Source organism: Megalops cyprinoides, chromosome 3 (assembly GCF_013368585.1).
Source record: "Megalops cyprinoides isolate fMegCyp1 chromosome 3, fMegCyp1.pri, whole genome shotgun sequence".
NCBI lineage: Eukaryota > Metazoa > Chordata > Actinopteri > Elopiformes > Megalopidae > Megalops > Megalops cyprinoides.
The window spans coordinates 34396991-34410473 of NC_050585.1; the positions used below are offsets into that span (position 1 = coordinate 34396991).

Below are 13483 nucleotides of genomic sequence, written 5' to 3' on the forward strand. Positions count from 1 at the left end.
TATAGGACTGTAATTTTACTAAATGTCATTTTTGCTAATGTGTCGATTTATCAAAATTATGAAATATATATTCTATAGTGCAAAATTGCCAGCGAGAACTGGAGCAAATTAATAGCAGGCTGCCTTGCACCATATGTCTTTTTGCACCTAATAATACACATGATGGTCACCAGCACCAAAGCGGTCATATACTGTGTAAGTTCAGATAAACTCAGCCTTATGACATGAAATTTGTTGTAATGTGTTATCTGTAAATGTTGACCAGTCAGGGTAAAATGAATATAGAGATATGTACAATGAGTTGCTACAGATGTGGATCTTAATGAATAGACAGAGAGGCCACCATCTGTACTGTTCATCAGAAAGGAAGCGCATGGTCACACCAAATGTTCAGCTTCATTAGGTATCTCACAGAAACAGCTAACATGCCAATACTTTATTACAAATTTCTTGAACGTGGGGCATGCTAATAAGAGAATGCTAGCTAGAATTAGCAGGGAGTATGAAGAAATAGAGTACAACACCTTCTAGTGAGTGGTTAGAGAGCACCATTTTTAACACAAGCTTGATTAGAGTCTTTAACTAGTTACTGCTGGCAAATTAACCTTATAGTCTTTTATCCTGTCAGCTGCTTGTGACTGTTTTTGCTAGCTAGCAGCTATGGTCATGATAACTCACTAGCAAGCTGTATTTAGCAAGTCTGCAACCTCTCAAACAACTATTAATACAGTTCTTGTGTGCTTTCTTGTGTTGTCTTTCTATGTCTTATATCTCCACTGGCACTGCTGACATTAGTGTTTCCCAAGATGAATAGTTTATGAAGGTTCTGCCAGGGTCTACTTGGTCCTTGGTAGCCTCCACTGTCTCCTCCATTAAAATGACACCCAGTCAGTTAGCTAGCCAACTGTGCCTATATAAATCTGACTCTGCAAACAGGCTGTGAGAAACCAAGAAAATGTAACAATTTTAGTTTGAACAAAAGTAGTGGAGTAAAAAGTAGAATGTTTCTTCAAAATGTATTTTAGTAAAAGTAAAAGGTTTTTCAGTAAAAATATTAAAAAAAACTAGGACTCTCAGAAAATTACATGTGTACAGTAATCTACACCTCTGGAGACAAGTGATTTTGGATCAAAACAAAACAAAATGCAAACAAATAATGTTTCCGTGTTCTTAGACCAGATGTTGTGTTTCATCTATTCAGCACAACTTGATTTTTTTTACATTCTGTCACTGATGAAGACCTATGTCCCAACATTTTTTCACCAGAGACAGAGTATCTTCATTGGTGGATTTAAAACATCCTCAGATATGTCATGACACAATGATGAATAGCAGGCCTAAAGGACCTGGTTTAGAAGGAATTACTGCCTACATTCTCCTAAGATGTACAACCGTTAAGGTGTATATGTTTAATACAGGATAAAGGTCAGGTAGTTGACCTCCTTACAGTGTGCTACTGTGTTTCTGTGTCTGATTGAAGTCTCCACATGAACCATGGATTTTTAGGTACATTATTTCAACACCAACAAATTCACAATATCTTTGCTACCTTTTAGGAGAAGGTTATTCATTCACTCGTTTCTATGTCATTATCAATAAAGAACATCCTGTTTGAATCTTGTGCTTTACTTCTTTTAATCTAATATAGGCCAGTGTATATGGAAACTCATCTACATAATGAAGTGCATTCAACACATGTTGTACTTTCAAAGGCTTGTGTGGAGCCTATTATTGGATATTAAGGGTAAATCAATTCATTAATATTTATCTCAAATAAATATTGTGTGTAGTCATAAAATAGGTGAACATTTCTGGCAATCCATACAAATTAAGCTGTATTCATTGCACATAAAGGCCTTCAGACAAAGGCCTCTTATCCTGTCTTTAGAGGAGGATTGTTTGTTTCAGCAGGTGATGAAACAGGAGAAGGGATGTTGCCACAGAATAAACCTGGTCCCTGCTGTGTGAACAGGCTGTGTCAGGTGAGGACTGAGGTGCTGCTGAACAGCTCCAGAGTGCAGTAAACAGGTTTTGGCTCTGCACAGCTCCCCTGCACCATCATTAAGCATCATTTATTATTAACAGCCCACTCTGGGGCTGTGTACCTAATTGTGGCCCCTTGTTTCTTCTCTTTCTTTGTGGAGGTGTGCTGTAATGTATTGGGCCGGACGCCACAGGCCTCAGTCAGGATTCAGTGACAGAGGAAGCCAGGCTTTGAGCTCTGAGCAGGTAAACTGAGTATAATCGCTGCACAAAGGAACAAACAACCCTCTCTCAGAATCCTTACCATTATATGGGTAATCTAACTCCCATATTTCAGAGATAACATACAGCAAATAAAAATATGGAAGAGCCAAAAACTTCTTCCACAAGTTCTGAGGACAGTGTAACTTCCTCTAACTCAGCTGGTCTTTAAGCCCAATTCCTTAGCTGATTTAAATCCATAATCTGCAGAGCAGCTTTTACATCAAGGTAAACAGCGTAAATGACAAAATTCATCATTTCTCTTTAAAATTTTAAGAGGAGGGTCTGGATCAACAGCTTGATACCTTAGCTGTAAACACATAATTTCTCTGATTTTCACAGAGCTCTAAAAAGCAAGCAAATAAAATTTGTTCTAACAAGATGAGGAAATTATGCGTTTTAATGTGAAAACAGGTGGCATCTACATTTGTGCCCTCTACATACTGAAGAACAGGGTCCTTAACAGCAGCTCTGTACCCAAGCAAGTTTGCACATTTTTACTAATTTACAGAGAATAACTGCAACTGAATCCTGGGGGCCCCTGCTCTGCACGTTTTCCATCTTTCCCTGCTCTACCTACCTGACTGAACTCATCAGTGGCACTTTTGATTAGCTGAGCACACCTGATTTAATCAAGAGCATGCACACTAATTTCAATCAGGTGTGTTTGGAACAAGGATAGATAGGAATATATGGAAGATATGCAGGACAGTGAACTTCCAGGACCAGGAGTAGGATTGAGAAACACTGCTTTAACTCATTTACACCTACTTCCTCTGCTGCCAGAGCTTATCTTGAAATTGCTTCCACAGTCCACTTCGTTAATCCCTTTAGAGAAAGTTAACACCTGAATGTAGTCTTCTTTTACTAAGACAAAATAGATTAACCGTATTGATTTTCTTCAAAATTTATAAGTTAGCACCTACAGCTGGTCTTGTTGCACTTAAAAAGTTTTTTTAAGCACTGCATTTGCCATTCTTATATTATGGTGTTCAGAGCTGGACATAGTACTAGTAGTGGAACATGATAAAACATACAGTACCTAGGCACTGTATAAGTTTGGCGTCATTGGCAAATTTGAATGTTTTGCTTATAAGGTCCTTATTTATGTAAATAAGGAATAGCAGAGGTTCAAACACCTTTCTCTTTCTGATTAAAATCACTAACTATCAGAGTGGTATGTATGCTTTTCTACATGTTAAAATTTGGCAGGGGATATCACAAGCTTTCACAGCACTACGGAGTTCAGATGAGAATATCCCATTCTTGTACATTATTGAGAGTTAGGCCAAGAATATCCCACACTTATACAGCACTGAGAGTTAGGTCAAGAATATCCCATTACTAAACAGTGCTCAGAATTACTATAGTACTGAGAGGCACTGTCCCATTCTTATACAGCAGTCATAGTTAGGCCATTTTCAGTTAACTTTCCGAAACTAAAAAACTGCAGAGAGCTGAGGCTTTGCAAAGTATTTTGTACCTTCCAACAAAATGAGGAGAGGAGAAGTGAACAAGCTGTCTATCGAAAAGCAAGTCATAGTCTGATGTTTGGGGAGGGTATGGTTCGAGTGACACCATGTCCACTGCCTTTTGTTGCCATTGTACGCTGATATAGCACAAGACCTCAGGTGTTTGTGAGTGTAGGGTGCTGAGTGTTAGTGGAGATATGGTAGCCTTGAAAGAGCTGGGGTTTCATATTGAATAGAGTGGTTAGATATGTTCAGTCTGAAAAAAATTAATATAATTTACAACTGTTTCGTTGTGAACTAGCTCAAAGGCTCCAATTTCCCTGAGGAAGTTGAGTATTAAGTTATGAAACAGTGAGCACTTGTGAGTTTACCAGATAGGAAATACATGTATATTAAAAGTCCTCACAGACTAATTAATTGTTCCCTGAAGTACAGCAAGAACAGCTGCTGGAAGTATCAAAGGGATTTCATTAGGATATGTAGCAATATTGTAATGGGTGAATAGTACCTTCTATGTTTTAGCGGGGATCCCATCTAAATGTAAGACATTCATGCACAAGAAAAATCTTTCAATAGTGTATTTCCAATAGTGTATTTCCTAAGCTTTTCTGTCTCCAAAATCAAAGCTGAGCATCTAAGTATATGCTTCTACTACTATTACTATAAGTCTAGAAGCATCTAAGTATATTGCTTCTAATACTTCTATACTTGAGTGTCATAATTTGTAATATGAACCCCCTCAGAGTATTCTTCAAATTAAATATTGAACCTTATAGTAATGACATTACAAAGGCCACAGCTTCTCTTTCTTTTCTTCCTTGAATATTGCCATGTGTACATTTATTTATTTTTTTACAATTTATCTGGATTTAGTGTCCATTATTTGAGAACCAGTCTTATGAGCTATTGATCTTTGAGGATATGTAACCAGAAGTAGAAAAAGGCCATAAAATTGGCCATGTTGTTCAAAGTGGATCTTCTTGTGTGATGGACACTGTACCGTAGTATCAAAATACTTTTATTGCTGAAGTGTAACAGTACAATTCAAATTCAAAATCTCTGCAATACAAAAAGTACAAATTCATTTTTGACAATCATCACAAAATTCAAATAGGCCTATTGTTCAAGAAAGCACATAGGAGATGGGGATACTCTCTGGAGCAGAAATATGAGATTACAACAGCAGAAGGTGTATAAAAGATGAAATATCACTGTGAAACAGTCTTGACAGATCTAGTGGGTCATTGCTAGACAGGTAGGTAGTTAGCTAGTTAGTAGGCTACTATAGCTAGTTCCATGGCTAACAATGCAAAGGGTAGACAGCTCAATTAACTAAATCATTGTATTGTAAATACAAATCAGGCATACACATCATTGCAGTCTGTTTTTTTATTATTATTTTTAGTGTAAAGTCACAGTAGGCGTGACATTGCCAGACCTACATCTGAAGTAGCTCAGGAAGAGGGGCCGGAAAGTATCATCCCTCAGGCCGTAAATCAGGGGACTCAGGCATTGGGGGAGGATAAGGAGGGTGAAAAAGTTCAAAAGCGCAGGTGCAAAAACAAGGTCATATCAACCATGGCCGACATACGTTCAAATATGCTGTACAGAAACATGACCTCTGTGTCTAATTTATGTGAAGGATGAAATGCCAGTGACATCATGCAGTTATCATCAGGGTGCACAGAATGACACACCTCTGCAATCCTCCTGAGCAGGGGCGTGTTGTATGTCTGACAGATAAATGATTAATGACCCACATAGCCCTGTGCTGAGTTACTGGTAGATAAGATGGATGAAATGTTTATGGAGAGCATTGGGTGTGTGAGTGGGGAGGTGGGGGCAAGGGTTACTGTAGCCTGAAGTGTCCCTAAAGTTATGGTGACAATAAATTGGGCCTATACACAATGTCCATACATTCCCTGATACAGCAGCCAGAGCAACACTGAAGATTGTGTTTTCACGAAGATGACAGTCGAAGCGAATAATTACTTCTGAGTAACAGATTGAGTTGGAGGCTCAGATTTCATATCATTGACACAATTATTGAAAAGTGGCCATTAGCAAGAAACTCATTACACCCCAAGATACAAAGAAAGCTGGAGTGAACACACCTGGTGTGAAGGCCAATCAGCAGGGTTGGAAGGGTTGTTTTTAAAATGTATTCTTAATCAATATGTATTATGTTACTTTTAATACGTCTGGTTGCTTTGTATGTATTCCACTACAGATTACAGAATACTTGCCCTAAAATGTAATTTGTAATGTATTCTGTTAGTTTACTCAATTACAATAATAAATCACTGCAGTTCTTAAATGGGCAAATTACATTTTCTGAAATTCCCCTTCAGACCTACTGGCTTACCTAAAGCCATTTATTTATTCATTTAAATAATAATTGCAATTACTGTAACTGGGTAATGAAATGTCCAAATGAAAAAATAGTTTCCAGGCAAGAGCTGTGCATGTCTGTGTTAGGCCAAACAAGGTTTTATTTTCCTCCACAAACACTGTATTTCATAGCTTAGAAAAATTTAACTTTAATTACATTCATGTCCCTCAGATTGCTGGGTATCTTATTAACCTTTGTCTTTAAATTAATTTTTAATATTAGTGAATGATTGGTGAAATCAGTGACATCCTTGCTAAAACGTAAAGGCAAATGCTCTTGCCAAACCACAAGAGGAGTGCACTGTTGTGTTTCAGCAGGTGATGAAACAGGAGAAAGGAACATTATGGAATAATAAACCTGCTCTGTACACAAGGTGGTGTGTTTGAGGAGGGAGGCACTGCTGAATAGCTCCAGAGTGCAGTTAATATGCTTTGACTCTGCACAGCTCCCCTGCTCCATCATTAACTGCCATTAATTATGAAGAGCCCACTCTGGGGGTGTGAGCCTAATTATGCACCCTTGTTTGTTCCCCTGATTCCCTGTGGAGGTGTGTTGCTGTGTGTTTGTCTGGATGTCACAGGTCTAAGTCACAATTCAGTGACAGAGGCAGCCTGGTTTTGAACTCTGAACAGGTCAACTGACTGTGATAGCTGTGCAAAGGTGCAGACAATTCTCACACGTAAGGTTCTTAGGACACTATAACTTTCTCTAACTGGTCTTTATTTTTATTCTACTTTTATTTAGTTTTGTAGTTTAGTACAGCTGCTTGGGTACTTGCCTCAGCGCCACATGTATATTGTTTTTTTTAAAAAAAAGAAAATAGCAAACAATTCAATTCAATTCAATCCATTTTTATTTGTATAGCGCTTTTTACAACACAAGTTGTCACAAAGCAGCTTTACATTTTTCCCAGGCCTGAGACCCCCTGAGAGCAAGCCTAAGGCAACACTGGCAAGGAAAATCTCCCTAATTTACTGGAAGAAACCTTGAGCAGAACCCGGCTCAGAGGGGGAGCCCAGCTGCTTCTGGCCGGCACTGGGCAGATAGAATTATATAGAATACTTGAATTGTACTTTAAGACATTTGAGTTTTGATAGACAATAGTAAATAACAGTAATTATAAAATGTATCCTAGAGAATGTCCGATTCTTGGCAGTTGGCTTGATAAGCAAGGCAGCGAAGTAGCAGGACGGGAGATCGGGGTGTGATACTTGGACTACAGCTTCAGGCAGGAGCATGGAGCAGGGACAGGAAACAAATAGAGAACAGGGAACAGGGAATAGTTAAAAAAGGTGCCAGTGTGCAACAAGGAAAAACCCTGGCAGACTAACATTATGGCAGCATAACTAGGGGATGGGAGGCAAGGAACCGGCAAAGTCATGAGGGCAGTCAACACCAGTTCACGGCACAGGGTCCATGTCATGACAGCAATGGCCATTTAGTCCACCAGAGACTCTATGATTCATGCCAGCACCAGGCCATGTCCCTCAGCTAAAGGGTTTACTGTATAGATATGTTTCTAGCCTAGACTTAAAGGTGGAGAGAGAGTCTGCTCCCCGAACCTCGGTAGGTAAGCTGTTTCACAGGAGAGGGGCTCGATAGGAAAAGGCTCTACCGCCTAGAGTAGTTTTACCCACTCTTGGAATGATGAGAAGCCCGGCATTTTGGGAACGAAGGGCTCTTTGTGGAAGGTATGGATGAAGAAGGTCTGTAGGATAGGGAGGGGCAAGCCTATTTAAATGTGAGTAAGAGTATTTTAAAATCGAACCGGTATTTAATGGGTAACCAATGAAGAGAAGCTAGAATTGGGGTAATGTGCTCAGAACGTTTAGTTCTAGTTAAGATTTGAGCAGCTGCATTTTGTACCAGTTGAAGGGGTTTTAGTGAGACATTTGCACATCCTGATAAGAGGGCATTACAGTAGTCTAATCTGGATGTTACAAAGCCATGTTTCAGTCAGGCATAAGATATCAAATTGGTGATCAGTAATCAATTTGTTTATTAACATAGCTTTAGGTTGTAACGATCTAATATTTATTAACCCAATCTTAAGGACCATTTGTCTACAAGTACTACTTTCAGGTCTGTCAAGTTTAATTTTTATCAAATTATCAGCACAAATGCCCTTATTAGATGTTTTTAAGAAGTTTGGGACAGGGAGTTTAAGTGGTGGTTCAAGGGAAAAAGCAGACATCTGTGTAGGACAGAAAGTCTGCTGCTTGGCCTTGGCCCTGATCAGTCAAGGTTTAGAGGAGTTCAGACTATGATCCAGGTTTCTAGAGATGATTGCTGCACCCTCCCTCAAAGGGTGGATGCCATCTCGTTTTAAAAGACTAGGCCTCCCCCAAAACTAGTGCCAATTATCTATAAAGCCCATGTTGTTAGAGGGGCACCACTCAGACAACCAACGATTAAGTGACTATCTAAAATCTGCTATAGATTTCGTCACCGCGCCGCATGGGGATGGGGCCAGAGAAAATGACTGAATCCGACATTTGTTTTGCAATCCTTCACACCGATTTAATAGTTATCTTTGTTATTTCCGATTGTCTCATGCGGACATCGTTAGCGCCGACGTGAATAACAATTTTAGAGTATTTACTTTTACTTTTAGCTTTAGCCAGCACTTTCAAATTGACTTCTGTGTCGGTCTCTCTGGCTCCACGAATGCAATTGACTATGGTCGTTGGCGTCTCTAATTTCACATTTCTAAGAATGGAATAATAATCAGGGTTCTTTTAACAGGCTTCTCATCAGGTGTGTTTTGAGGGGGGAGAACCTGTTGGAAACGTGAACCGAGGGTTGGTGGCGCACCAGGGGCTTGCGCTTACGTCTGTAAGCCTTGCTGCGAAGGCTCTGCCGGAGTTGAGTTAGGGGAAAGGCTAACTGACTTTTCACTAGCTTTAATCTCGTATAAAGTGCGGATACGTGCTTCTAGCTCTGCTACTTTGTCCGTCAATCTAGCGTTCAGCTCGCATTTATCACAAATAAAGTTAGCAGTACTGGCGGAGTAAGAGTAACTAAACATGCTGCACACTGAGCAGGGGAGACAGCGAGAGGGAGGAGAACTAAGGATGGGGGAAAGGAGCTGCAAGAAGCCATCCTAGATAGTTTAGCTGGCTACTTACGTTTGTAGTCTTTACTTTGTGAAGATGTTGGAATCCACAAATACTCCGGGTTTGAGTCCTACCTGGGTCCTAGCAGATCGGCGTCTGGCGTTCAGGAAGTGCGAAGCAGGAAACGGGCAGCGACCAGCATCAGTATCACAGAAAAGACTAACACTTACTGGCCAGTGTTCATATGGGATTAAATTGTTGCTGGCTATCTTACTACTTAGTCAACTATTGTTTGGAACATGTGAATGAGGAAATATAAATTACACACAAATGTACAAGTTGTGATTTCAATTGTGGAAGTAACTTTATTTACATTATCTTCCATTTTGAAAATCCTGTTTTGATGACATGCATCACTCTGTTGGTGTTGATGACACACTAGTGTACTATAATTCAATTTTATTTTAGATAAACTCCATTCTGACATTCAGCAACTAATGTTACACAGACAAAGTTTAATTTTATATATCTTTGTGAATTCTAAGGCGTGTCTTACAAATGCTTATTACCTCACACAGCTACAGACATTAAGAATAAATACATTTTAAATGTTTGAATATTGATTTTTGTTTCGAAGTTAATGTGTAATCATAACAGGCTTGACATTGCTGGGCCTGCATCTGAAGTAGCTCAGGAACAGGGGCCGGAAAGTATCATCCCTCAGGCCATAAATCAGGGGACTCAGACATCGCGGGAGGAGGAAGAGGATGAAAAAGTTCAAAAAGCGCAGGTGCATGAACAGAGCAACACCAGCCGTGGCCATTATACGCTCAATGACGCCATACAGAAAAGAGGTGAGACACAGTCCCAGCTGAATCAAGTGGAGGAGCACAGTGTTGCGGGCCTTCTTAGCTGAATCCTTGTTTGTGGAGACGGACCTGGCTGCTGTCATAATGCCAATGTATGTGTAGATCAGAATTACAGCCACAGCCACAAAGTAAAAACCGTTGAACCCCTGATACATGTCGATCTGCCACTTAGCAATAAATAGCCTCTCCCGTGTACAAAATGTGGGTGTGGTGAAAGAGTGGGGATATGCCACAGTGGTGTAGAACATGTCAATCACAAAGTTCAGGGACCCGAGAAACCAGACTGCTCCAATGGCAATGGCTGTCCTTCTCTGCGTGGCGATCTCTGCATGCCGGAGGGGGAAGCAGATAGCCACGTAACGCTCCAGTGACATCACAGCCAGATTCAGTGGGGTGTTGTTGAAAGTCACAGCAGTCATCAACATCACCAGTGCACAGAGGGCCTTAACCACATGGAGGTATGCCAGGGCGAATGAGTACAGCACTGTGCTGCCCATCAGGTTGAGAGAATCGTTGAAGAGCATGTGAGCAAACAGGGTATAACGAGATGTCTCGCTGAAAATTGTTTTTTTCCTCAGAGTGAACAACATGATGCTGTTCACATAAATGAAGACTAGGGATGTGGCCAGCATTATGACCACTCTTGTCACGAGTGCCCCGTCCCAGTGGACTGAGAAGGCTTGCTGGTGGACAAATGTAAGCTCATCAGAGGAAGCATTGGCCTCTTCCATAGATCACTTCTCTCTGAATATTAACAAAAATAAACATAATTGTTCATGACAAGGAAGAATCTTCTTGTGTATTTTTCTCAAACATGGCTCATAGTGCATGTCCAATTTAAATATGCCTTTATACATTTGTAATCTGTAATTACAGGAATGTTGCAATAAATATTCATAAAAGTTTTTTACAACAAACATTAAACAGATGTGTGAAACCTATGGGTATTTAAATTTTATATTTTCTAAAACAGAAAGAGATCAATAAAACATTGACTCACCTTTATGAGAAATAAAACTGGAAATACCTGTTAAGTCCTTGTGGTCTTGTGCCAGCATCAGACACTGCATGTGCTGGTGACCTCTCTGCTGCGATTTATATAAATGGACAAGATGACAGTGACATCATGCAGTTATCACCAGGGTGTATGGCATGGCACACCTGTGAGCTGGAACTCAACAGTTGTGTGTGTGTGTGTGTGTGTGTGTGTGTGTGTGTGTATGACGGGTAATTATGGATTGATAACCCACAGTACCCTGTTCTAAGTCACCAAGAGAGAAGCTGGGTGAATGTTTATGATCAGGATATTTCTTTGTCTTCTTTTCTTACAAAGTACATAAGTACAGGTTTCTAGTTTTCAGCTAGCTGCAGTGTCCTTAAACTAGAAAAAAGAACTAGGCCTTCATGGGCCTGTATATTTCCTTCTTAGTGGTTGGGTGTAGAGCTCTGGTAGCTCACACAAAGATTGTTTACCTTAATTTTGACAACCCCTGGTTAGAAGCAAAGTCTCAGTGCCTTTTTGCTTCATTCAAGTACATTAAAGTCCTCTAATGTCAAGGATATCCTCATTTAATGAACAGCTATCTACTGCCTCCAGGAAGTAGTTATCATGTGTTTAGGTTTAGAAGTTCAGTGGAGAATGGAGATGAAAACCATTCTAGTGTGTTTAAAGGTGATGATCTACTTTTGATTGCAATAAAATAATTTGACATCAGTGCAATTGTGGAATTAGCAATTTCCATTATGATAGTCTTAACCCTTTGCACAGAGTAACTGTACGTTCACACTGGGAGCAGCAAGAGCGTCAAAATTCGATCTGGCTGCCCTGCCAACAGCGCTGTCGAAGAAGTGGACGTTCTGACATAGATGAAATAGGTGGCTACAATTTTGTTCAGAATGCTTGGTCTTGCAAACGTTATTTAAAGGGGCCGCAAAACAAACAAACGTGTCGACTGGTATCTTTGTGCCGACTGACCACAAGTAGGGTATAAGTTAACCTCATGAAATCTTTTAAATGTGAAGGTAAGAAATTGATTGACAAAGGAAAGAAATGAACAATTATAATTACATGTTTGGTAACAAAATAAACTCATTAAAAGCCATTTGTGTTTTATGAGTTTTGTGTTGATGCTAAGTGCGAAGTCAAATTTCAACATGCAGCTTATAGGACACATATTAGCCGTGGTCTTTAATTAACATTAACGTTAATTTGTGTGTAGCCTACATTAAAGTAAATAATGGGAAATCCCACCACAGCAATTTTCAACCTCTCCTCCATTGTGCTTGGGAACTAATGTTTGGTGGGAACAAAAGTTTACATGGTTGTGTTCTCTAGAATTCTCTAGAGCGGAGTGGTATCTCAGGTTTGGAGATATTTTAGCCCTTTCATTTATGCCAACCATGACCTGGTGCTTGGTATAATTGAACATCTGACATTAATTGATTAATGCTGATGTTTAAAAATGGTGGTAAACTATGAAACACGGAGGAAGGTATCCACTGATTTAACTAACATGGGAGGAGACTGGGAGAGATTATCTGGAGAAAAGAAGAAAGGGATGGGTCAAAGCAGGTGCTTGAGCAGTAAGTGCATCTAGTTGGCGTTGCGGCATCTTCGTGCAGGACACGGTTAAGTGTATCACTTTCATAATTGTTGATAATTGTCAGCTGTAGTTGTAATTGACTTCGTGTTTGCAGCGACCAGTTTCATTCTATTGTGGTGTTAATCATCGATTAGTATCACCTGTGCTCAGCTGTAACCAGCTGTTTGTACTTTGTTCGTTTGATCAAGCTAATTAGCATCACAGGTATGTAGCTAACACAGAGGCTGCCAGTACGGCAGCCTCGTCGCCATTTCCTCACCAATTGCCAGCAGTTCTTCCAGCGTTTTTTCTGATCTCCTCTCCTCTCCTCTCCTCTCCTCTCTATCACCAGACCCCTCAGTCATCATGTGCCGCCTTCCTATCCTCATCCACTCTTCCTCTCGTTCCAGGAGATACAACTTCCGCAAACGCAACCCGACTAACCTGGTTTATCCCCCTCTGTCCTCCTCCGAGGTGCTCTCAGTGGTGGGTGGACTATGGAACTGCCGGTCATCGGTTCAGAAGGCTGAATTCATCACAGCCTACGCTGAGACCATGTCGCTCCAATTCCTGGCACTCACCGAGACCTGGATTTCCCCGGACAACACCGCCACCCCCGCTGCCCTATCGTCCTCATACTCCTTCACTCACACTCCACGGGTCTCAGGCAGAGGAGGTGGCACAGGGTTGCTTATCTCCCCATCCTGGAGATACTCCCCTCTGCCCCTCCATACTCTCTCTATTAACTCATTTGAATTCCATGCCATATCTGTGTCTCATCCTCTAAACCTCACGATTGTTGTTTATCGCCCCCCCAGGTCCCCTCGGCTTCTTCATTGATGAGCTCGACACTCTTCTGAGCTCCCTC

The 13483-nt window shown here is 40.5% G+C and overlaps 1 protein-coding gene across 1 annotated transcript; it reads right to left on the reverse strand.

Annotated features, from left to right (window-relative positions):
* Positions 1-9800: 9800 nt before the first annotated feature.
* LOC118774638 (odorant receptor 131-2-like) lies at positions 9801-10764 on the reverse strand. Its single transcript, XM_036524026.1, has one exon. The coding sequence runs from the start codon at positions 10762-10764 to the stop codon at positions 9802-9804; it is 963 nt and encodes a 320-aa protein (XP_036379919.1). The 3' UTR covers position 9801.
* Between the last annotated feature and the right edge of the window lie 2719 nt (positions 10765-13483).

What these genes read in the sequence shown, in the direction of transcription:
- LOC118774638 (XM_036524026.1), bottom strand. Translation starts at nt 10,764, where the DNA reads ATGGAAGAGGCCAATGCTTCCTCTGATGAGCTTACATTTGTCCACCAG.